Here is a 25,658-nt window from a genome sequence, read left to right as displayed (position 1 = left end):
GGATACTCATGCACTTTTACTTTTGTGGGACACAGCTTGCAATGAAAGGCCTCACTGGAGAGACGGTTGTTCTGATAATACACGAAAGGACTGTCCATATGAAATAAAACAAGCACAAGGTGCGCCACTGCTTTCACCATGTCCACTTCCACTGGCTGAGACCATCCACATGCACTGAAAATACGGTCGCAGGCAGATTTTTCGGACTCCAAGAATTTGAACTTGATGGATATTCTGGACTTCAAAAATGTTTTGTCAGGGTTCTCATAGGGGTGGTGCATTTTCCCACCTGATTTTTCAGATAAATTTAGGCCCCCAAAGTTCGATTTTTCGGACTAAATAGCTCATTCCGAGCCACACTATCCGATCTCAGGGGCCGTCATACTGGATTTTTCACTCGCCTGGCTTCCACTGGCCCGCTGTATAGCCTCCAAGATTAGTGTGCACACATATTCAATAAAGAGCGCGCAACATTCTCCAGTCTCGGAGGCCATGCCCGCTTTTGGCCGACAAAGCGCTCTCGGGAATGGCACTTGTTCTTGTTTATTTCTTTTTTCGGTCAGCACTACCGTCATAATCACTTAATGTGGGATCCATTTTTATTATTTTATTTATTTTTGAAGTTTCTGTTGCTATTTGTAGTGGTGTCCACAGAGCAGGTGTGTCTTGGAGACGATGTCGCATCTGTGGGTGTGTTCATGCAGTGCTGCATTTATGTGATCAGCACCACCTCATGTGTCTTCGGGAGAGCCAAGTGGTGTGAAGAAAAGTGGCTCGTTTCTTCTATCTCCATCGTAGATTGCCAACACAGTGATGCTCTTCTCAGACTGTATACGAAGACAACGTCACTCTTGTGCAAATCCCAGCAAATTTGATAGCCTTCAAGCAATCAAGCTAGTATGAGGCAGGGCATTATTAGAGATTTTTTAAGCCGCTCTAAGCTCAATAAATTTTTTTTTTTGGTTGAACGAGTTTTTCGGACCAGGAAATTGGTTGGCGACTGTACAATGGACTCTCTTTAAAAGGAACCTCAAGGGACCAGCAAAATTGGTTTTGTTTATCAGGAGTTCCATTTACCGAGAGACAAAGCTTTTTGAAAACAATTGCATGACCTAACCTAATAGCAATTTCTGTTTGTCGAGACTATACTTTATCTCCACAAGCGGCTGATAATAAATTAAGGCCCAGAGGCCCAAAAAGCGAAAACAACCATCTAGACATTTCATCCTCGCACACACCGATTGTTTGATCCAAATCACAAGGTTTAATACCTGAAAGCAACACTGGGGTTGCATGAAAGATTCCTTAGTGGGGGTTCTGGATCAATTTTGACTGCCTAAGGATCTTTAACATGCACCTACAGTACTTGCTCAATTCTAACTTGCATTCGATTGTGACGTGCACCTGTTCGCCATGATCTAAAAAAAAAAAAAAAGGAAGTCCTTTTTAGTACCGCACACCTCATGCTTTCATACAGAAATAAAACTTTCTCTCATATGGAAAAACAAATATTTACTCCCAATGCACTAAAGTTGCAATGAATAAAAAAAGTTACAGCTTTGCCTGAAAGGCAAAGCACTGATTGCGATAGCAAATTAGTAGACAGCTATAAGTAAGGATAATAGTTGTATCGGCCACACAAACTTGTAAACATGTGCTTACTAGCCGAATTAACAAGCATGGTGCCTACACGAATCCGGAGTGTATCTACATGTTTAAATATTTCTTTATGCCAGAAGGCATGCTGTTGAAAAAAAAAAAAAAAGAAAGAAAGAAAAGAAAAAAGAAAAAAAAAAACTCGCCTTACTTGATGGTCGCGGAAGCTCGCAATCAGAACGGTGGAGTGAGGAAGCGCGGTAGCAAGAGCGAGTGAATTGACCTTCATGCTGCCTCTTGCTTAAACATGCAATAAGCGACGAGAACACAGCACGGTGTGTTCTCGTACCTAGACGCGTAGGCTCTGTTCGCATTGCACATTGCTTCCAAGATAGGGCCCACGCAACCACGCCGTATGCAGCAGCCACCGGAGCAGAATGCCTCTCCTCCTGTTTGCACCAGTCCTGCACGCACATTTAAGGGACTCCGAGTGCCCGTGATGCGGCCCGATTTCCGGTCTATTATTTCAGTTCGTATCTGCACACGAGATTACTTTCAATTGCGGCATTATGATGAACTCGGCGTGTCTTCATGGTCGGCACTTCCACGCTGATAGAGCAAACGCAGAAAACAGGAAGACAAATCGTGTGCTAATCTAAACACACATACTACAGCGCATGGAGGAAGCTACAGCAGCTAGGCTCAAAGCACGTAAGAGGCGGCCAGCTTGATATGCCAATGGCGATATGGTAATGCAGATTTAAGGTTGTACTCGATTCTAATGCGCATGCAATTTTTTGACCCGTTTTATCAGAAGAAAACTGCACGCTAGATTTAAGTAAATACAGTATAAGTATGTGAGCGTTTTTGCATTCTGCCCTCATCGAAATGTGATCGTCACAGCTGGAAATTCAGCAAAATGCTATAGCCACCACAGGTTGGCAAACTGGTTCGTGCAACCAGTGTTTAGCATTGGTCACTTCAAAATGTGTTTGGTGTATCATGGCACGACCCAACAAATTTGTGATAGCCGATGACGACAGCCAATCGTGGCAAGTTAAAGAGGACCTCCGGAGCACCAGCCTTGAAGGTCGGGTGTGGATTTTTTACGAAGTCAAGGGCGGGCTCATGATGTAAATACAGTACGACACACATTGGGCGTTGTAGGGTTCTGCAAGGACACTCAGTCAATTTGTGACTGAAGGGGCTAAAAACGGGAGGCACTGACCTGAGATGAGGGACTCGTTGGCCTTGCGAGGAGGTCGCTCCATGATGTCCAAGTCGGGCGGGTTGAAGCCCAAGGCAGTGGCAGGCAAGCCGTCAGTCACCAGGTTCACCCAGAGCAGCTGCACGGGGATCAGGGCCTCGGGCAGGCCAAGCGCTGCCGTCAGGAAGATGCTCACCACCTCACCAATGTTGGACGAGATCAGGTAACGGATGAACTGCTTCATGTTGTTGTAGATCGCACGCCCTTCCTCCACAGCTGACACAATGCTGGAGAAGTTGTCGTCGGCCAGCACCATTTCCGAAGCAGACTTGGCCACTGCTGTACCCGAGCCCATCGCGATGCCAATTTCGGCCTTCTTCAGAGCAGGTGCATCATTCACACCGTCACCAGTCTGCGCAAGAAGAGAGCAGGGGTGAAAAAGTAGGCCACAAAAGTAGGGGTGCTCCAGAAGCAATTCGAAGTAAACCAATATTGAATACTTTCCGAATAATGAATAGCTGTAATCACAATGTGAAATGAACTTTACAGCCCAGTATACTTAACGTTAGCTAGTTATAGTCACTACATTGTTTGTTATAAAGCATTTATTAAAGAAATGGAGCATTAGGAACAAACAAGTACTGTATTTACTCGCATAATGGTTGGACTCTCTTGTAAAAAAAAATTGATGCAAATTCAGGGGTGCGATCATTACGCGGGTTACATCTCCCGCGAAAATATATTTTTTTTTCATCCCGCATTAGCTGCGGGATGGCAACAGGTCAACAAGCAGGCGGCTGCCACTGTAACAGTGCGGGACACCAAAGCAAATATGGCATCCGGCAGAGCAAGCCAAACACGATTTTTGTTTTTGTGAGTACATTATGCCCATAGAAACAGTTTCTTCCATATCAGTAGTGAATAGTATCGTTAATATCGGCAAGTTTGCGACAATAACGTAGTCATGTCCACTTTGAGGGGACAGAAACAGATGGGTGCGCATAGCTGCCAGTGACATAGAAACACATGGCGGGCATGCTGCGGAAACTGCGGGATTTGTATTCACTACTATCCTAATACGGCACATTTCCGCTACGGGTGGGCGAATATCTTAGCCATGTGACAAGCGTTGGCGATGTGACAAGCGTTGGCGTATGAATAGGGTACACTTTCAACGTATCAGTGTAAACATGGCCACTATAGTTGCCGCTCGCAATTTGGTGCGTGCCCACGGGTGCAGACGAGAAGAACCGGAAGGCGCCTTTTTTGTTGTTGGCCAAAATCATTATGAAGCCTACAGGTAACAAAGCCAAGGCAAGTTTGGTTGTAGCTTTTTTTTTTTTTCATGGAAGTGCGGAAAATGATGAAAGGAATGAAATGGGGCATCTGCTAATAATGTTTGGTGCGTGCAGACTGCTTGGTATGTCTTCGAGAGTCGTTCGCGTAGCATTTGACAGCATTCGACAGATGGTAAGCACGAACATCATTAGCTAGTTGGCACACGACATATCGCTGCGACAAGTTCGGGGTGTGATCATTACACGGGAAAGAAGCAAAATCGAATTTTGAAGACAAAATTTAGGGGTGCGATCAATACGTGAGTGCGATCATTATGCGAGTAAATACGGTAGTTTCTTCACATCCACAGGGCTCCTCATAGAATTTGAATGGACACTGTACACGCCGTACAGTCTGTAAAGTATGGCTACCTAAGTGATGTCGCCTGCTCTACTATGCAAGTGTTCATGTTTTATGTCTATACTATGCCCGTGGGAATGAAAATTTACTACACTTCTGCTAAAATTTTATGTTTATTTGGGCGCAGTCAATATTTAGAAAAATTCGAAAAGTACAGGAAAAATATTTGCATTTATGAATAGTAACTATTCAATTCTAACACTTAACCGAATAGGACACAGATTCATTACTCGAAAGTGTTAAATATTCCCACATCCATTATACAGTTAAACCTGGATGTAACGAACCTATATGTAACGAATTCCTGGATTTAACGAAGTTTTTGAATTCCCCAACGCTGCCCCCATTGAAGCCCATGTATTTTCGACCTTGATGTAACGAGCGCGTTGCGGCGGTTAGCCTTGATGTAACGAACTCCCAAAGCTGATCAGTCATTACTTTTTGCACTTTTAAGGAAAATTCGGCCGAAGAAATGCTCTAGATTATTGAATATTAATATTGTAAGGAGCCAGCAGCTACGCGAACGCCAGGGATTGCCGCGACCGAGCAAAGTTAGCGATGATGATGATGATGGCGGCAACTAGCGCCGCTCCGTGCCTAACGTAGCAGTCTTTTCAGGCTTTGCTTGTATAGCGCGACGCCAGGTGGCATTGGTATCGGCAGCTGATTTCTCTTTCAGATTTATTTTGTTTCGTATGGATTTGAGGACAAGCATTCTTATTTAGTGATTTTTATTTGTTTCAACGGCTTAGACGCACTTATTTGTAAGAATTCACTTGAAAAGCAACGCTGATAGCCGGTTCTTTCATTGCCAGGGCGCGGGAAGGGAGAGGGACGATGGCGAACGACACTCCATGACGAGCGATGCGTCACTTTTTTTTCTTTCTCTGTGGATGCGTTGCATTCGCCATTTTGAGTGTTGTCCTGCGTTCTGCACGTGTGCGTGTGTCAACTGTGCCCTGGTACTGGTTTGTCCGACTTGTTTTGGAGGTGCTAGGCCTGCCTGTCGGCGTGTAGTCGTGCGTCTCCGCTTCTAACTACGTCGTCGGTTGGTCGTGATGAGTTCTGCTGCCAGAAAACGAAAAGTTCTGTCTTATGAAGGCAAACTCGCAATTTTAAATGCTGTCTCCGCGGGCGAGAAGAAGAAGGATGTTGCCGCCCGTTTCAGCATTCCAGCGAGCACACTATCAACGATTTTGAGTGCGGAACACAGCATCAGAAACGCAGTGGAGTCGGGAACAAGCTCGAAGAAAAAAAGACTGAAGCTGTCCACATACACTGATGTGGACAAGGCAGTGTTCACGTGGTTTTTGGACACGAGAGCCAGAAATGTACCCATAAGTGGTGCGATCTTGCAACAGAAGGCAAAGAATTTTGCCTGTATCTTGGGCCATGATGATTTCAAGGCAAGCAACGGGTGGCTGCAGGGATTTAAGAGCCGGCATGGTGTCGTCGGAAGAGTAATCAGCGGCGAATCTGCCTCCGCAGACAGCGATGCTGCTGCTTCGTGGGTGGCTGACGAGCTGCCTGGAATCCTGAGTCGCTTCGAGGCGGCTGATGTCTACAATGCCGACGAGACGGCTCTATTTTATCAGATGCTTCCGGGCCGCACGCTAGCGTTAAAAGGCGATGACTGCCGCGGTGGAAAGCAAAGCAAGCTCCGCATAACGATTCTGCTGTGTGCCAACCTCGACGGCACAGACAAGCGAGTCCCGCTAGTTGTCGGCAAAAGTGCCCGTCCGAGGTGTTTTAAGGGGACGAAGCGTATGCCCGTGAAGTATGTGGCGAATTCCAAAGCTTGGATGACTCGGCCAATATTTTCTGAGTGGTTGAAGGAATTTAACCAGGACGTCAAGCGGCAAGGCCGTAAAGTTTGCCTACTGCTGGACAATTGCTCGGCGCACCACGTCGAGGGCCTGCAGCTGTCGAACATCGAACTGCATTACTTCCCGGCCACCTGCACGTCTCTAATACAGCCCCTGGATAAAGGGGTCATTAACAGTTTTAAATGCTGTTACCGGCACCAACTAATCCAGAAGATACTTCTCGACATCCGTCTGGAACGGGAGATGAAGATCGACATTTATCAAGCAGTCGAGATGCTTGCTGCCTCCTGGCAAGAGGTCAGGGCAGAAGTTATCGCGAATTGCTTTTTAAAGGCCGGAATAGCCAAAAACGCACGGGCTGGTGCCGACGAGGAGGAGGAGGAAGACCTTTCTACTCCATCCGATGTGGCCGAAGCATGGAACGAGCTATGCACAACGGTGGTGTGCCCGACGACGTTGAACTGACTGACTTTTTGTTTGCCGACAACGCCGCCGTGGCTACAGAAGAAATGTCTGATGCAGCAGTAGCTGAAAGCGTGCAAAATCCCGATGGCGGTGATGATGGTGCCTGTGAGGCAGATCCGTGTGACGTGCCGTCTGCAAAGGAGGTGATGAACGCAATGGACGTTATGCGCCGTTTCGTCGGCTCACTCGACGATGAAGGAGCTCTACACAATTTAGCTTCTTTGGAGCGGCGTGTTGTGCCGTCACTTGTGCCGAAGAAGCAAACGGAAATTACGCAGTTTTTTGGTGTAAAATAAATGCTTGAAGGGTGAGTTCACCTTTGCGGATATATTGAGCTATTTGGTTTCGTTTCTGCATCATTCGTACGATCCTTCACGCGAAACCTGCATGTAACGAAAACCTGTATGTAACGAAAAATTGCGAGCTTTTGTCAACTTCGTTATATCCAGGTTTAACTGTAACAGCAGTAGGGAAAACCAAAAAGAAACAAATGTTTACCTCTGCTAACCCTGGGAAGAAGGCGAAACAGTACGACCAATTCACAGTCTCCCTAACTATCATTTATATCACTACGTTTCCGTTTAATTTTGGCTTCACAAATGTGTGTCTCGCTGACACCTTCCTTAGCACTGCTCAAAATAGAGAGGCTATTTGTGCCTTTAACATAAAGCTTTTTTGTCTCTAGCATACATGTGCAGTGGCTCACAGAAACATTTACAGCACAGAAGCCACGAAATAGCTGAATTTCAGTGTGGTCTGAACATGCAACAAGGAATCGAAAAGGCCACATTGCGTGCTTTCTGTGCATGGTAACCCATGCCCCTCTCAATTCCAGCAGACACACCCGGGCTTTGGGAAAGCTAATTGTGTCGGTGGCCCCTGTCCGTCTCGAAAGTTCTGTGTGCCACTGTGCAGCTTTTGCTACAGGCTACACAAACTCAGCGCCAAGAATGTGGACAACTGTCCAGCCATGCCCACTACCTCAGGTGGTAAAGGCGATGACTTAGGGAGTGCAGAAAGCTAGCTAGTACGTACTGTAACCAAAGCTCATGCGCAACACAATTTGTTGAAACAAAAATTAGAGTAAATAAAGAAACAACAAAGAAAGTGATTTTTGATTCGGTTGTCATGGCCTCACTAGCTGCAGAGAAGCGTGGGGGGGCAGCACTTGTCAGTTTGTCATCTGTAGAAATTGATTTGATTGCAAGCATGCAAAACAATCGTGTGGTAAAGGAGGGTGGTGCTTCATCGGTTTCACTTTTTACAGCAATAACATACATAAAAAGAAGCGGTTGCTAGTTGCACTTTGCCCCGTAAACCTGTGTGTCTGTCCCTGTTATTAGTGTTGTGCTTTGAAGTCTGCGCATTCTCAAAATTAAAAAGCAATGTGGTTGAAAGTAAAACGGGGGCACCCACCATGGCAGAAATCTCGCCGTCAGCCTGGAGGAACTCAACAATTTTGCTTTTGTGGGCAGGCTCCACTCGTGAAAACAACCGCGCCCTCTGGACGGCTCGTCGCTGTTCCTCCAAGGGCAAGTCGTCAAACTCGCGGCCAGAGTAGGACATGCCTGTGGTGTCTTCGTCCTCCCCAAAGACACCGATGCGGCGGCAGATAGCCTCAGCCGTGCCCTTGTTGTCGCCCGTGATGACAATGACCCGAATGCCGGCAGCTCGGCAACGCATGATGGAGTCAAACACTTCCTTCCGGGGCGGATCCAGCATGCCCACCACACCGACAAAAGTCATGTTCACCTGCAAGGGTGACAAAGAATCACGCCAAGGTCAGCAGGCTAACTGCTGTCCTATTATGAGCTGTGAACTGTAAGCTAGAGGAAATTAATGGGAACACCCCCAATTTTGCATTTACACCTTGCCAACACCTTGCCTGTCAATCGTGTTGATCTGTTTACAATAGTCGAAACTTGTAACAAAGTTGCATGTGACATGAAAATATACATATCCAATATTTGTTATAAACATACATGCTGATACAGGAAAAAAATGAAAAATGCTATCAGGTCTGTGAAAAAAAAAAGCAAGAGTGATGCACTTGACAGGTTAGCAAATCCTGTGAATTTTCATTGCCCGTTCTTGGCTTACCATGCTGATACGTAGCATGGGAACAACAATAAATAACATAGACGCACTTTGCATCATCACTAGTACAAAACAGTGCCATCCATCGGTGTGATCATGAGCAATCAGCCCCAACTCTGCAAATACAGCTACTATAAGAATAGCCCATAACAGCAGTAGAATACTCTACGACATAAGGTATGACACTGCCAAATTTTAAATTTAATTCACTTTTGATAATTCGCTAATTGAGGTTTGTCTGAATTTATAGATACACGCCTGAGCAGCTCGCACTTATAAACTTGGCGAAAGCTATTGAAAAAAATAAAACGCAAGGCTATACAAGTCCACATCCTGCAAGAGCTGTAGCCCAGAGACATGCAATGATGCAAGAGGCGCACCTCATAGGTTGCAAACTTGTTGGAGTCACCAAGGTCCATCTCTTCTGGCTTGGGTGGGTTGTCCAAGGTGGCAAGGGCCAGGCACCGCAGTGTGTCGCGGCCTGTGCCGTAGGCACGCGTAAGGTCCAAGATGCGCTGCTTCACAGCTCCCGACATGGCCATCTTCTTATCGCCGACCCTGCAGTGGCTGCACCGATCCAGAACACCCTCAGGGGCTCCCTGCACAAACGACACTCGGTCAGAACAAGGAAGCGTAGAATTAGCGGTAACGTCTGTCATCATTAAAGCAATACCGTAGGACGTAAGCAGAACTCATTAAGGGCCTTGTTTCATCAATCTGGCAATACTGCCTGTGTCTGCTACCTTCTCAGAAGCACAGCTGCGACGCGCTGTATCTTGTGTGGCTATTCAGGTCTAAAATGCAAGTCCTCCACCGTCCAGCGATTAATGAACAGCGAACTTCGTTGTGTCTTCCCGAATCAACGGAGCCCCTGTCCACTGGCTTTTACACCCTTGGATATTCGTCTGAACGGGCTTCTCAAGAGGCACACTGTTTTAAAGTCTAAACCTTCGGTGAGCTTTTTTTTTCACGACAACATGCACTTCGAACCTGAGGTAAGTACCTGAAACAATTCCCCATATGCTCTCAAATCTTTTACTGAAGCCTCTAAAACTCCCTTGATTCCAACCCTTCAAATTCATGGTGTCCGCAAAAAAATGTGGCACTGAAAAATTGAAGTGTCAGTAGACGACCAGTTCGTGGAAGCTGATAAAACTCCATGCAAAACTAATGAGTAATGTCGCTGCTCTGACCAAGTTGAATTCTTGCTTTCAGCATGTGAACAAACTGTGCGAGTCAGACCACGCATGCATGTCCCGTAAAAAGAGAACGAACGAACGCGATTGGCAAGTTGAGGATCAGGGTTTAGTTAGTTTCGTGCACTGTTTTCTGCCATTCGCTGCTGCAAGTATCAAGTTTCTGCTTGAGAGGGTGCGGCACATGTTCTCTCCTTTGCATTCCGTTCACTGCTTAAGGGGAGGCGCAGCAACTGAAGCGGTCAAATTGTCAAAATTGGCAGTGCTGATGACGCGATGGTGGGCTGTGGTGAAGGCGCGTCCATGTGCAGTGGTGACAGAAACGCGACATCGGCGAGGGCAGTTTTCGCGTCGAAAATTGAGCTGCCGATTTCAGCTCCAACTCTCACTAATAAAGAGGTCTCGCAACGAGAGGAGACAAGAGTGGACGTTTTGAATGCACTACCCTCTACCTCTGCACGACGTATAGATTCATGACACCTAAAAAAAAGGCAACTAAGGTGCACGAAACTGCTGCAAATAAGCGAAAAACAACATTAAAACGTAAAGAAAGTGTCCTCACACGCAAAGGACTACATCTCGGGTGGGTTTTAGGTGCTCAAAGTAAATATTTAAATGGTTATAATGAATGAAACTGAGTTCCGTTTTCTCAGCTTTCATTTTCTGTGCAAGTTGCTTTTTCAGTCATCCCAGTGCCATTTCACAACAAATGATCATTGTCTTTTGCACTTAGGTTCTGAAACATTGATGAGTGCAATAAATGCTGTCCATTTTTACCTGCACCTCATGAAAAAATGTGTAAAGTTTCTTTTTTTTTTGCGAAAGTCGTTAGTAAGACAATTATGCGTAGGAAAGTTTAACAAATGTATGCTCATTTTGGCATTTAATATGTAAACCAATAGCTTTACTGCACAGAATAGGTCTATGGGCCTTTGTGAACATGCTGATGGGAAAATCTTGGCAAACATGTAATCAATCTGGCGATGATCACTACAGGCTGTCAAGTGTTGTAACCCAAAAACTGTAATAGATAGCACAAAAATGATTTCACTTAGATCAGCATAACAAATCATACCTGCACGCCAACTTTAATCAATTTACTCCCATAAATAAATAAAAAGAAGTTTTCACTGTCACGTCCCCCCTGAATTCTTGCAGCACTGCTTTTGTGCTTCATGTATTCACGTGTTGGGGACCTCAATATTTACAAACGCTCAGACTTCAATCAAGCACAGTGCAATAACATGAGCAACCCCGAAAACATGCTGTTAGGTGCATTACTAAGGAGGTGCACAAACCTCAATTACCGTATTTACTCGCATAATGATCGCACTTTTTTGTCAGGAAAAATTGGCGCAAATTCAGGGGTGCGATCATTACGCGGGTTAAATTTCCCGCGGAAAAAAAAAATTTTTTTTTCGTCCCGCGTTTGCTGCGGGATGCGGGTGCGGGACACCAAAACAAAAATGGCGGCCGGCGGAGCAAGCCGAACGCACCGAACGCGATCTTTTTTTTTTTCTTCTCGTGAGTACATGACGTGCATTGAAACAGTTTCTTCCGTGTCAGTGATGAATAATATCGTTAATATCGGCAAGTTTGCGGCAATAACGTAGCCATGTCCACTTTGAGGGGACAGAAACAGATGGGCGCGCTTAGGTGCCAGTGACAGAAACCCATGGCCGGCGTGCTGCGGAAACTGCGGCACCTGTTTTCACTACTATCCTAACACGGCACGTTTCCGCTAAGGGTGGGCGAATATCTTAGCTGCGTTACAAGCGTTGGTGTATGAACAGGGTACACTTTTAACGTATCAGTGTAAACGTGGCTACTATCATTGCCGCGCACGATTTGTTGTGTACTCACGAGTGCAGATGAAAAGAATCGAAAGGCGCCTTTTTTGTTTTTGTTGACTACAACCATTATAAAGCCTACCCATAATAAAGGCAAGTTTGCTTGTGCGGAAAGTGATGAAAGTAATGAAATGAGGCATCTACTTAAGCATGTTTGGTGCGTGCATACGAGTCGTTCGCGTAGCATTCGACAGATGGTAAGTGCGATCATTATTAGCTAGACATGGCACACGACATATCGCTGCGGCAAGTTCAGGGTGCGATCATTATACGGGAAATAAAAAAAATCGAATTTTGACGACAAAATTCAGGGGTGCGATCATTACGCGAGTGCGATCATTATGCGAGTAAATACGGTATACAGTGGGGCGTCTCAATACCAGAGCAGAAAACAAAGAAACAAACGTTAATTAAATGCTAAATGGAAGTACAAAAAAAAGAAAGATGGACGCACATGCGATTCATCAGCGTGCTGTGTGGTGAAGCAGCAACAGCTTGAGGATAAAGCACGTGGGCCTTGTCTATCTCTATGCGTGTTGCCAAGAGAGCGACACAGGTCTCTGAGCTGACAATGCAGAAAGGTTGTGCAACACACTCACCTTCACAAACATCTTGGGTCCAGTGCCGAGCTTGGTGTTCGCAGCGGCCCTCGTAGGAATACAGAAAGAGCTCATAGACTTTCGGTCCCGGGAGAACTCAAGGGTGAACTCCTTCTTCCACATTGCCTGCACGCCGTGATTGACCGTCAATGCTGCGTCGCGCCTGGACTTCCCGCTCTTGTCGAATCCGAAGGGGTTCATCTTCTCAGCCAGCACAATCAGCGCAGTCTCAGTGGCCTCACCCACTTTTTCAAAGGCTTGCTTGTACTGCACAGAATAAAGGAGACAAACACACAGGCTTTAATTATGGTGTACAGATGCCACAACACTGCCTACAAGATAAATTGGGCACACAACTAGCACTTCACACATCCATGTACACACAGAAACGCAAACTGTTCCACAAGCAATACGGAAGCTTTTTTAGCAGTGTGTTCAATGGGGCTGGTTGGTTCATCTTTAGAATAAAGTTAGTTAAATGGGGTTTAATGGTTTTTAGAATAAACCCTGTAGAGTGAGGTAACCTTTAGAATAAAGTTAGTTAAATGGGTTTATTGGTTTTTAGAATAAACCCTGTAGAGTGAGGTAACCTTTGCCTTCAGTGTGCTATCTGGAAATTCCGACCACCACACTGGCACCGTATGGGTAATCACATGAAGAATCACTTGCCGCGGTATAAGGCTCCGATTGCAAGTGGGCTGACTGAACAGTGCATCTTACGATAAGCTACAATATTGGGTCTAATAATTTCCAATTTCTTTCATATAACATGTTCTCTAACAGGAACAGCGCAACACAGGACGAGCGAGTAAAGAGCACAGGACAGTGCTCTGTCCTGTGCTCTTTACTCGCTCGTCCTGTGTTGCGCTGTTCCCGTTTTTATTCTAAAGCTTTGTTAATTACACTAAACAGAAACACTAAATCAACTTAGACTAGTAACATTCATTCAGAGCTATTTTTGTTAATTTCACAGTACTAATAGGTTGATCATTAAAAGAAAAAAGCTCAGTTTATTTTTTAAAATTTCGCAATGAAACCTCAGTGCCAGAAAATCAGCGCAAGGTCATGGATTTCCAAGTATTTTTTGTATTCTGGCCGTTGTGGCATCAAAAGTTTTCTAAACTTTTCAAAATTCAGTCTATGGCTCTTTCAGAATACAGTGTGTTCCATCTTTATTAATAAAGGATTAACTAAGCCAGAACAGACGCTATCAAAATCTACATCACAGCAAGCTCATGCGGTAACTGCAAGGTGTCGTCACCACCGATATTTCATTTATTGCACCTCTTCTGGCTTGCCAAACCACCTCTTGCGGTAAATATGGCTTTTTAGGTATTGCAGAATTGTAATTTACTATAGTATTTACAATCAAACATCCCCTACACAGTGCTTCCCCTCCTTCAATGACTTGCACTGTGAAGACTGCAGCGGAGTGGGGCATGCCCATAATGCTCTACCAAATGAATGTCACAGTGCCGCGCAATTCAAATTTCACTTCAGATGTACACGCAGACCCCACTACTACCGATTTCGGCACCTGTGACACATCAAGCATGGTAGTCTTCAGCAAGCTGCAGCACACACAGTCAGTGAACTTATTGCGGCACTGTCTGGTGGCCGTGGCATCTACGAAGTCTGCCAAGGAGTCTAACCAGGAGTGGTTAGGAGGGACGTGCTCGCTGGCAAGCGTGCATGTGGTCTGACCTCCAGTCTTGCGTGATTCGAGACTAGCCGAGCGTTGAAAGTAGTTGAAATTAGCGAGACCCGATGGCTACGACACCAATAAGCAAGATGGCCAGAGTGATTCCTACACAGGCGGCCACGGCCAAGCATGGGCGCACGATTAGCTGGCGTCTTCCGGAAGTACATAATTGCTGAAGTTCGAAAACAGATTTTTGCTTACTTCAGCCTGTTTATTATACTGCGTCAATGTACACAGTAACAGTAGGAAGAAGATCACTGATCCAAACACTCTTTCTGATTGATGTGGGCTGTTGGCCAATAGCAGCCACGTATGGGAATCTTCATACGTATATATGAAAGGTGAATATGCTGCTACGTGGCCACGTCAAAAGGCACTGTCGGTGCCATTTGACGTGGCCTATCTATAACTTCACGAGAATGACTTCTAGGGGCCAGCAGAGCGCTGTCTGGAATGCAAACTAAAACAAGCACAGCATGGCAGAACATTGTCCACAATGCAAACTCAGCAAGCAGAATAGCTATAGCAGGCCAAGCGTGGGGGTGCCGGAAAAGGACGTGATGATCGCGATGTTGATGAGACCTCACAATTCAGACAAAGCCTCCAAGATTGGAATTTGCAGCTAAATCTCAGAAGCACAGAGAGGCGACCAAGGCAAGGCCTCAGAGATTACCATTTAGCATGCTATCTCTGAGGCCACACTTGGTGTCCCGTCGAGGTTTCCAGAGAAGATGCTGGCGACTGACTTGGCGTACACTACAGCCACAGACGGAGTTTGGGTGATCGAATGTAAAGCTGGTGGTTGTCCGAAATATTGGTCGTCTATACACATTATGTCTATGGGGCCATTGGCGGTGCTGTGAAGCTGTCCGAATTACCGAGAATGTCCAGATTATCGGTGTCCGATTTATTGGTCGGCGACTGTACTGGCTTCAGCATATTGTGGCTTCTCACCGTTGTTACCCAACTGAAAATTTTGCCCTTCGTCAATGCCTGTCGCTCAAGTTGGTTCTACAGTTAAAGAAAGAAAAGTGCAACCAACCCAGTGCTCACCTCATTGAAGTCAATGCTGGAGTCGTTGCACATGCAGCAGATGGTGGTAAGCTCGTGCAGGGCTTCGTAGTTTGCGCAGTTGGCCTTGGCGCCGTTCTTGAAGACCTCACCGATGGGCTCATAAGTAGAGCCAGTCACCTCAAATTCGTGGAAGGCGATGTCACCGGGGTCAGCCTTGTCCAGAATGAAGAAGCGGCTCACCTGACAAACAGAGAGGGTGAAACAGCTTAGGTGGAGCCTACTAAAACAAGCGAAGGCGTATCTGCTACATAAATAGAACCTCCTAGGAAATAATGTCTCCCAGGCAAGCTGTAGCCATACGCTCATTTCTGTACCATTTTTGTGCGAGGTTGATTTTACGCAAACAATTGCATATCAGTTATCTCTACTGATCGCCACCAACATCTTAACACCCATGGTGCCGTGCACGCAGCAACTGAAACAAGTGAGGGGCAGGGAAGACAGTACTGCATAGATAAACAAGAGCACACTACACAGGTGGCACATTATTACACGAATCTCGGTTAAAGTAACGTACACAAGATGTTATCGAAGTAATGTCAAGACACAAACAAGTGCCTGTTGGCAAGGCAGAACATGTCGCTCATGAACCTACGGAGGGTGTATTGTAGCAACAGGTGACAACACTTTTCAGCTGAAGGCTCGAAACAGATTGATTAGCCAAGTAACTGATCAATCAATGAGGTTTTACATCCCAAAGCAACCATTATGAAGCTTATAGGAGTCAGCGCAGTAAGGGGCCCCCAAATTAATCTTGACCACATGGGTCTTTATGAGGAAATCAACTCACACTCGACAGGATTGACTCTGCGCCTGTTGCAGAGCAAAATAGCCAGTCCAAGCGGCGATAGCGCAACAGCCTTGGTTGCAAAGCCTGCTCTGTAGAACGTCATTGAATTTTGACATTGTACAGCTCGTTTCCGTACAGCCCAGTGAATATTCTTCTTGACGCTGCCTTATGCGAGACATGAGATGGTTCTGTAAGTTAGTGCGCGGCGATCGGGATGACGGTCTTGCCACAAAGCTGCCTGGGATTTTACTCCAGACGAAGTTGTGTTGTGATGGAGCTCGTGAAGAGCCGACGACATGAAAAAGTGCAATCCTAAGAGGCATAAAGCTTCGCATGCACTCAAAGACAGCATCAAATGACAGTACTTACAGACAATTCCCTCCTATTATTCACTTGTTGCCTACTGATTGTTTCTGTACCAATTTTTGGAAGCTTTATTTTTTTTTTCACTAAATCAATTGTGAAATACTTTTTCTTGTTTTCTCAAACCAACCATATTGATGATGATACAGTATTGGAGGTGCAATATCTCTGCATCTAGTGTTTGTGCTATCACCATCATGTTTTTTTTCCCAAAAAGGTAAAGTGGTGCAGAGTGTAATGCACCAATTAACATTGTTGTACTTTAATTAATGAAATAAATATACGAAAAATGTTTTCTTTTTTGCCGAAATGCATTTCTGCCTCTGAGGTTGGCTTAAAACATTACTTCTGCTGCTTTTTGCACTCATTAGTTCCAGATTATTTCTGTATGCCGATCATTATTACTGTACATCATACAGTAGACTTCTCTTAATTCGACTCCGGTTAATTGAAATTTTTGGTTAGTTCGATTCCAACCAAAGGTCTCGGCCAGAGCCCATACATGTACATGGGCCCAAATTTCCTTTATTTCGATCTCAAAATTGACCTTCGCCAAATAATCCGAACTTGTCAGCTTTGCCACGATACAACTGTTATGTGGTGAAGCATACATAATTTATTGCGGTGAAGGGGGGACATGGGTCTTTGCGGTGAAAAAAATCGCGAAAAAAAGACGATTCTTTGAAAATGAAATTTTCGAATTCTACAGCTAATATTCCTTTAATTCACCAAGTTTCGAATCTCAGGGAAGAGTATTTCGTCCGCAATATCAATTTATAACATCACTGTGAGCTGAATTCCGCGCAAAAACAGCCCTTTTTATCTCGGCGCATAGCTCTTTTTCTATGCTCGCGATCGCAGCCATCTTGGTCTCGTTGGAAAGAGGAGCATTCCTTTTTTAATTTCCCGCCAAAACTGACTCCCCGTTGGTACGCCAGTGACGTTGAAATCCGGGGAAGAAAAAAAGCCTGAACGCGCGATCCGATTCGTTGACTAGCCCACGTGACCAAAAACGCGTGCTGTGGTTGGCTGTGCGAGGTTCCCATCGTCTGCTCCACTCCGCAGGCGACGCAACGGCGCGTCTCGTAGCTTTGTTGAAAGAAAGGGCCCAATGTAGAAGAAATATGCTCAAGTAAAACTCTTGCTTGTGCTAGTTGGTTCATGCTTGAAGTAGTAAAGGCAAGGCACTGAAGACCAGGACTCGGGAAGAAGAACACAAACGACAGGACCAGCGCCACTCGAGACTGGCAAGCTGAGACAGCGATCAGGTTGACGCACAAAATGGCAGGATCGGTGCGAAAGCTTTGTTGAAAGAAAGGGCCCAATGTAGAAGAAATATGCTCAAGTAAAACTCAAGTAAAACAAAGCTTTCGCACCGATCTTGCCATTTTGTGCGTCAACCTGATCACCGTCTCAGCTTGCCAGTCTCGAGTGGCGCCGGTCCTGTCGTTTGTGTTCTTCCCGAGTCCTGGTCTTCTGCGCCTTGCCTTTACTACTTCAAGCATGAACCAACTAGCCGAAGCAAGAGTTTTACTTGAGCGTCTCGTAGGTTTGTTGGCACATGCCCAACGATGTCCAGTCCACCGGGGAAGTTCACCACGAGGCACAAGTTCGGCAAAAAGAACAAGCCATCAGCTTATAACTTTCAAAAGCACTCCACTGCTTCTGAAAGCACCGAGAGTAGCTCGCCGCCAACTGCAAATGATGCCGAAGCCGCGGACGATGCCGAAGTAGGCCTAGCCAGCTCACAAATGAGTGAAATCGTTACAGACAGCGGCCGCGTTCGGCGTGACGCTGCAATGTTGCAGCGTGCAGATTTTTTGCAGAGGGAGATAAATGCTCAAAAAAACCTTCAAGTTCTTGCGTGAATGCCAGTAACAAAGTGGGTGTTGGATTTGCTCACTCGCGTCGACGGTGCTGCAGCCGCACCAGTCGACGCCGAGGCAGGCGTCGCTATCCTCAGTAGGACTCTGTGAACGCACTGATGTCGTTTGTCAAGTGCAAGGTGTGTGGCGGCAGAGTCGCAGGAGGCCAAAGCGAATGGTAATCTGGCCTCGCCATAAAGATCGTAATCATGTGCGCGTGTTGCGGCGATATTGTGTCGGCGTAGAGCTCGACCCGCGTGAACGACAACCTTGCCGCGTGCGCAATGCAAGCCACCGGGAATCGGCGAAAGGGGCAAAACAATGTTTTTGCCGCATCTGGGTGGCCGTGGTCAGAGCGACTACATTCCTGGTGGCTTTTAGCCACTTTCACTGCAAAATAATGCAAAATAATTTCTGTACTTTTGATTAAAAGTGAATGTATTCCTTTTTTTCTCGTTTTCCCGACACACCGACTTTTGACTTGTTGCTGATTTGCCGCGGCGATATCTCTGCCTTCAAAGTAGATAGAGCCATAATTTTTGTTGTGGCTTGTAGCTTAGTTTGCAAAGTACACAATGGTGGGGTCAGATTTTGGAATTTATGCTTTAAAAAATTTTCAATTCTGCTTTAGGTCAGACAATGGGGTAGCCACAATTCGAACAGTAAAGATTGAATTGCTATAAAATTGCTGATATTTGATGTATCAAAATAGTATTCCTACCATTGTGTTCCTTATGTTTTCTAGTACCCAGGCATGTGCCAATATGAATTTTGTAGCGCATTTTTTCCCCTATTGTTTGTGCAAACTATGAACAATGAATTTCATTTATCTTCAGAACTAAATGGCCTATTGGAAAAATAATTACATATTTGAAATCAGCAGAAAAGTCTTAACAAGAATGGAAAGTTTCATGAATATTGATGGAAAACATCATGAACATTATTTGAAGAATAGTGTCCCTCCTGAAGCATATCAAGAAACGGAAACGGACCACTGTCCTGGCACATTGACATATTTTTTCATTATACTACATGCACGCTCGTGCCATCTCCGGTCACATTATGAGTACAGTGGAATCTCGATAAACGGAAATCGCTTAAACGAAACACCATACTCATGGTTGGTTTGTTTTGCATTCATGCTATGTCATTCGCTTATGTTTTATCAGCGTTTTATGTCCTTAATTTTTCTATACTAGTCTAAACAGCCGTGTTAGTTATGTATGCTTTATACATACATACATACATACATACATACATACATATATATATGTGCGGTCCGGATCTCGTGAGCTGCTTCTCCGTAGTGTTCTTTGTCAGGATATATATATATATATATATATATATATATATATATATATATATATATATATATATATATATATATATTGCATGTTATGTATAAGTTTTTCGTGTATGCTGCCTTGTGTACGGGCCCCCAGTCACTTTCAAGCTGCATTTTGCCGCTTTGCACCTGGGGTGACCTCCAACTATTATGTTGAAAATAAATTCCTTTGATTTATTGATGCAATGCTCTCTGCAATGTTTTTCAGTAAATGGAACTTCTGTTAAGTGGAACCAATTTCCCTGGTTCCTCGAGGTTCCATTTAAAAAGAGTCTACTGTACATCAACGCATAATGAGCCCACTGGCAGCTATTCCGAGCCGTTTCTGATATTGCTGTGGTGATTTAAGCCCTTGTCAGGCCTGCCATGCGGGGTCTCCTATAAGGGATTGTTAACAAGGCCTAATACGCATTCTTTACACACGCATGCGCCGTGCCCGTAAACGCGGAGAAATACCATCTATGCTTTGGGAGAGCTAGCTAAACGGAAGACGGGAAGATAAAAAAAAAAAGTAAACTCATAAAGGCGAGCGGACGTTTAAAGCCAACTAAAGAGTGGGTGGAGGGGGGGGGGGTCTCTACAACTCTGAAGGCATGCCGGCAAATTTATGAATCGTCCAGGTCCAAATACTGTGACCGGAGACTGCGCATGTGTGTGTGCAAATTAAGGAACACATGCTGCGTCCCCTAACAATGCCTTTATCTGCTTGGTATGCTTCATCGCATAACGTCTGTATGGCGGCAAAGCTAACCTTAAAGGCAAATACTGTCAAATCAATCAACGGCGTGTTTCTGCGTTATTTCTGCCTTTCGTGTAATTCGACCCGTCGGATAATTCTACCAGTATCGTCAGTCCTGTTGGGATTCAATTAATGGGAGTCGACTGTACATAGTTCAGTAAACAGCTCACTTCCAAGCAAGTTGTGTAAAAAAACGATTTTTCTTGATTACTAAAAATTTGCTGTGCGAGAAAACAATGTATATGTTAAATTAACACATTGATATACATATGCTCTGAAAGTTTCATCAAAATATATCCATATATTTTTAAAGATTGTTGAAGCACAGGGTCCCCGCTTAAATGTGACAAGGTGTAGGACATTGTATCCAGTTCTAATTGTGCACGGTTTTAAAGTGAAAAGGTTTTTTTTTTATTATTCAGTTTTTTGAATCTGACCGAATGATGTCTCCACTCGGGGATTCCCCTTTCACATCCACTCTTTCTCCAATTGGTGCATGTGCAAGGTCACATGAGCGCCAAGTGAGAGGGAACAATTGTGACATCTCACGCTCAGTGTGCAGCATTAGCATACTTTTCCAGTACGTGAATGACAGTGTTCTTCCTTTCTTTGGGTGAGGACACACTTTCGGGGCATTTTCAAGAACCCTTCATTTGCTACTCCAGACACGAACTGAAGGAGTGTGCTGGTCTGGGCTGGTTGGTACATCATTGGGACGGGAACAAATGACGCTTCGACGGGACGAAGTGAGGACGTAGACTCAGTACCTTGTCTGTCGTCCTCACTTTGTCCCATCCAAGCGCCGTTTGTTCCCATCCCAACCCCAGACATCAATGCAACACTCCTTCCTATCATGAAGCAAGCACTGCTGATGCTGCCCACCAGATGCATGACTTCTCATGTCTGGTGGTGCACAAAGTGCACAAGAAAGAGAACATTGTCTATGGCAGAAGAGTGTGGTGAACACCCACTGACAGCCGGCCTGACTATTCACTCCCTAGGTAATCATCTTCAATGGTTTCTGCAAGAATTCTTGCCACAGAGACACATGTGACAGCAATGTTAGCTGGTATGATAACAGCCAGCTGCACTCACCGACATCTGGTTGGTGGTGAGTGTGCCGGTCTTGTCGGAGCAGATGACCGATGTGCAACCGAGGGTCTCGACCGAGGGCAGGGAGCGCACGATGGCATTCTTCTTGGCCATGCGCCGCGTGCCCAGGGCCAAGCAAGTGGTGATGACGGCCGGCAAGCCCTCGGGGATAGCGGCTACGGCAAGTGCTACAGCAATCTTGAAGTAGTACACGGCCCCCTTGATCCACGAGCCACCGTGTGCTGGGTCATTGAAGTGTCCAATGTTGATGGCCCACACTGCCACGCATATCACAGAGATCACCTGCGAACCGACACGCAACAAATCGGCCAGCATGATGCAACTACAACGATAAGAACATAGCTGAAAATTCTGACAGTCCTCAAGAGCTTACTATTGCCCATAAGCTCTATCACCACTGATTGAGAAACCGCTTGACAGGAAATTCAAGCGCACAGTTTACCTTGGAGAGCTGCTCTCCAAACTCGTCCAACTTCTGCTGCAGTGGGGTCTTCACTTCTTCCGTCTCCGTCATCTCTGTCCGGATTTTACCTGTGAGCCAAGAGGTAAAGAGGTCGGCACAAAAAACACCACCGCCTTGCTCAGAAGCCACAAGCATTAGCATAAGTGCTGACACTAGTAAATTTGTCTATGAAAGTCCGGCGCAGGTAACTGTGACATGCAACAGGTGGCCAGTGCTGCACAGTGCAAATACCACATCGCAGTACAAAAACTAAAAATGCTCCCATACCTGCCTCTATGGTGATATGGCAAGGGCCTTCGAAATGTAAAGAGCTGGCTCTGTGTTAGCGTGGTTCATGGCCTAATCCATCAATGGCTCAAAAAGTACTTGGCAAGCAAGCTGCAAGTTTGTGTGCGGAGGAGAGTACTACCTTCTTCACCTTTACATGTTGCAACTGCCACAAGGAAAAGTGTTTTCGAAGTACACCTGCAGTGCTTATGCTTGACAAACAATTCCTTGATTACATACCACAAGGCTAATTCGCCAAGGCAAGTTAGCTAAGCTGACCCTTCATCACTTGGCATCTTCACAAGGGCACTAATTTTGTGTTTCAGAAGCTCTGTCCTGGAAATCGCAATAATAAAACGAGCTGACACAGTCAGTGAACACATACCAATGGCAGTTTCAAGGCCAGTACCAACGACAATGCCAACAGCCTTTCCTGATGCAATGTTGGTACCCTGCACAGAAAGAAGTTGTAAGTAGCTTAACATGAACCATATGATCAGGTCAGAAAATATACAACTGTACTCATGCAGGCTCATGAGTGTAATGGCCTGAAGATTTCGTTTTAACATAAAATGGCAGCACCAATTCAAGTCATTACGACACCAGTGTCAATTATGTGCCCACGCAGTAGTAAGTGAAATCAACACTATGCAGAATGGACAGCTTACCGTGTTAACTCACATAATGAATGCACTCGCATAATGAACTGCTTTTCCTATCAAAGAGTGTTTCCCTTTACTCACTTAACGATCGCACCTCGAACTTGCTGCCATGAAGTAGCAGAGGTGGTACGATTTGCTGTCCAACACGGCGCCTGACGCACTGGATCCGAGGCATTTTGCAGTGCCATAGCGCAAGATTGGATGCCCGGTGTGCGATAAAAGTAAGAGATACATGGCAAGATTCGGTGCCCAATACAGCCCATGATGTACTGGCACGGCAGCTGGATCCGAGCCGTTTTGCTGTGCCACAGCACTGAATCAGACACCTGTGCATGCCAAATGTGTGATCCGGCGCTATGGAACAGCAATATGCCCTGCATCTGGCTGCAGTTCCAGAGCTTCGAACGCCATATCAGACTATGTGTCTCTTACTTTTAAGAGGCTGCCATGGAACAATAATTGCTCAAAGTTTTGCGCTGCATAATGAACACACACCCCAACTTTGCGCAAATTTTTTGGAGGAAGTGTGTTCATTGCGAGAGTAATTACGGTAAAGGAAAAGAAGAGCTTAACAAACATGATGAACAGCCCTACTGAGATATGCATGCTACACCCAGTACTGCATTTGTGACCTTATCGTTAAACTCTCAAGTCACTGTGGTGAAGCAGGTGTGTCACATTCCTAGTATTTACTACACTACCCGACTTTCTGCAAAGTCATTTAGGTATGTGCATATTGTTGACATACCAGTACAGTCAGTATGTGAACATGATTACGCTAACTTTCACTCAGCATTACGTGTGCTACTGCATGGTAACACTCAAGAATGAAAGCATCAAAGATGCGCAACAAAAAAGCACAAGATCCCTTGGTCCAGACAACCAACCAGTGTCTTAGGATCTCATCTTGTGCACTGTAGGCATGGCTATCATCTACAGACAGCAATATGCCATTAACTTCGTGCTCTTTATAGGCTACAACACTTCAGCTGCAGCACCAGGCTAACCGCATGTTTACTTTGTTAGTTCCTACTTACATGACCTTTGCATTGTTGCAATCCTGCCTCTCTTAATTGCAATTCTTCCAAAGGCAACACGCATGCTCGGCAGATGAGGAAATCAACAGTACGAGGAGTGGCAAAGGGTAATTTGTCTCATTTTCGTAGGTTTATAGGGAAAGTTACGTAACTAATTTCAACAGTGAATGTTCAAGTTAATGCTTGTGTCCTTCCTCCACGTCTCTGTCCGTGTCTTATTCTGTGTTATAAACCTACAAAAACAACACACCAAAAAGGCCAAGGCCAACCCTTCACCCTCATCAATGTCAATTCCCTGCCAGTTCTGCACTGTACGGCCAGAGTGACAAGGACATGAACTAATGAAGCATTTGTGATGTGCACACAAAGTGACTGCAAGGAAACCACACTGTAGACCGAAACTTTGTCCCTCCACTCTTCCAGCAACATTTTCTGATATTCGTCGTCTGTTACTAATGGCACTATCCAGTTAATTTAACGACAGGCTAGATTAGGGAGGAATCAGTCATGTGACATGAAGTACTTTGGATCACTTCGCAGCTAACATTCACACGGTAGAGAAAAGCAGACGATAATGCATATGACCTTGACCTAGCCCTACTATCCTACGTTTGTTTTTTCTAAAGCATGAGTGACGATGCAGGTGCGTCATAATGCAGCGTGCATTTGCTTGAGGCCATCGAGCTTACAGTGCGAGCTGCACGTTTCACATGTTTAATTTTAACGAGTGCTTTGGACTGGAGTGAAAATTGCTGCTGCCAGACTAAGGCGTTTTGCCATTTGTATCTCTCGTACCTTCGTACAGTAGAACTCCGCTGTTACGTTCCTCACCGCTGCGTTTTCCCGGCTGCTACGTCTTTTTCATCCGGTCCCGGCATAGCTTCCATAGGATTCAATGTATAAGGAACCCCGCTGTTACGTTGTAGCTGTGAAAACGTTGCCGCATGGTACGTCGCAACTTAGCACCCCGCACCCGCCTGGGCTAAACTAGGGAGTACGTTCCAACCGCCATTTTGGCTTTTGATGAGTTTTGGCTGGGCTTGGCCGGGCTTGCTTATGGAACTGGCTGCAAGAAGCCGCACGCCAGTTCGAGAGGCCGCCACCATAGAGTTTCTCACTACAACTCTATGGCCGCCACTAAGTGGCCATTCGTGAAAAATGCTCTCGCTATCATCACTGTGATTACAGTCACCGCATCGTTGTTGGATGTGTTGACCCACGGAGGAAGGAAACTCAGGAGAGGTCCTGACGTCATTCTTTGTGAAGCTAAAGTGAAACCGGAAGTTGGCGTTGCTGCGCCTACCGGGTTAAAGAGGGACCTTATACCGGGCGGCCAGCTCTCCTCTCTCGTTTACATTTCTCCCACGCCGCGCTGCGCGCAACCTGGCTGCTCGGACGCGCGCGCTCCGCAGCAATACTAAACAATCGTTAGCACGTCAGCATGATTACACCAAAGAGGGCAAAATTTCCCGCGGATATTCCTTCGTCCGTTGCCATTGCTGTGACGCGGTGATGACGAGGAGCACGAGCCGCATGGTGCCGGGGAGTTGCCAAATCGTAGCTTTGGAGAAGCCGCCGCTGCTCTGGACCTCCTCCGCAGGTACGCCGCACCTCACGGCAACGCTAACAGCAATGCGGCCCTCCAGGCTATTGAGAAACGTGGGGCGATTTCTAGCGAGAGAAATAAACGGCAAGCTGCCATTA

The 25,658-nt window shown here is 45.7% G+C and overlaps 1 protein-coding gene across 6 annotated transcripts in view; it reads right to left on the bottom strand.

Moving 5' to 3' along the window:
- SERCA (ATPase sarcoplasmic/endoplasmic reticulum Ca2+ transporting SERCA) overlaps positions 1-25,658 on the bottom strand; it is a 164,464-nt gene that overhangs the window by 14,348 nt on the left and 124,458 nt on the right. For all 6 annotated transcript variants that reach the window (XM_065442791.2, XM_065442788.2, XM_065442793.1 and 3 more), the window contains exons 8-15: positions 22,641-22,707; positions 21,968-22,056; positions 21,508-21,807; positions 15,290-15,490; positions 12,535-12,801; positions 9,270-9,488; positions 8,209-8,544; positions 2,825-3,215 (exon numbers count right to left, since the gene is read on the bottom strand). In XM_065442791.2, the coding sequence (XP_065298863.1) occupies positions 2,825-3,215; positions 8,209-8,544; positions 9,270-9,488; positions 12,535-12,801; positions 15,290-15,490; positions 21,508-21,807; positions 21,968-22,056; positions 22,641-22,707 (1,870 nt within the window). The remainder of the gene's footprint in view (positions 1-2,824; positions 3,216-8,208; positions 8,545-9,269; positions 9,489-12,534; positions 12,802-15,289; positions 15,491-21,507; positions 21,808-21,967; positions 22,057-22,640; positions 22,708-25,658) is intronic.

The sequence above is a fragment of the Dermacentor albipictus genome, chromosome 2 (assembly GCF_038994185.2).
Source record: "Dermacentor albipictus isolate Rhodes 1998 colony chromosome 2, USDA_Dalb.pri_finalv2, whole genome shotgun sequence".
Lineage (NCBI taxonomy): Eukaryota > Metazoa > Arthropoda > Arachnida > Ixodida > Ixodidae > Dermacentor > Dermacentor albipictus.
Note: the sequence above shows the minus strand (reverse complement) of the source record. Positions and strands in the feature narration are given on the sequence as shown.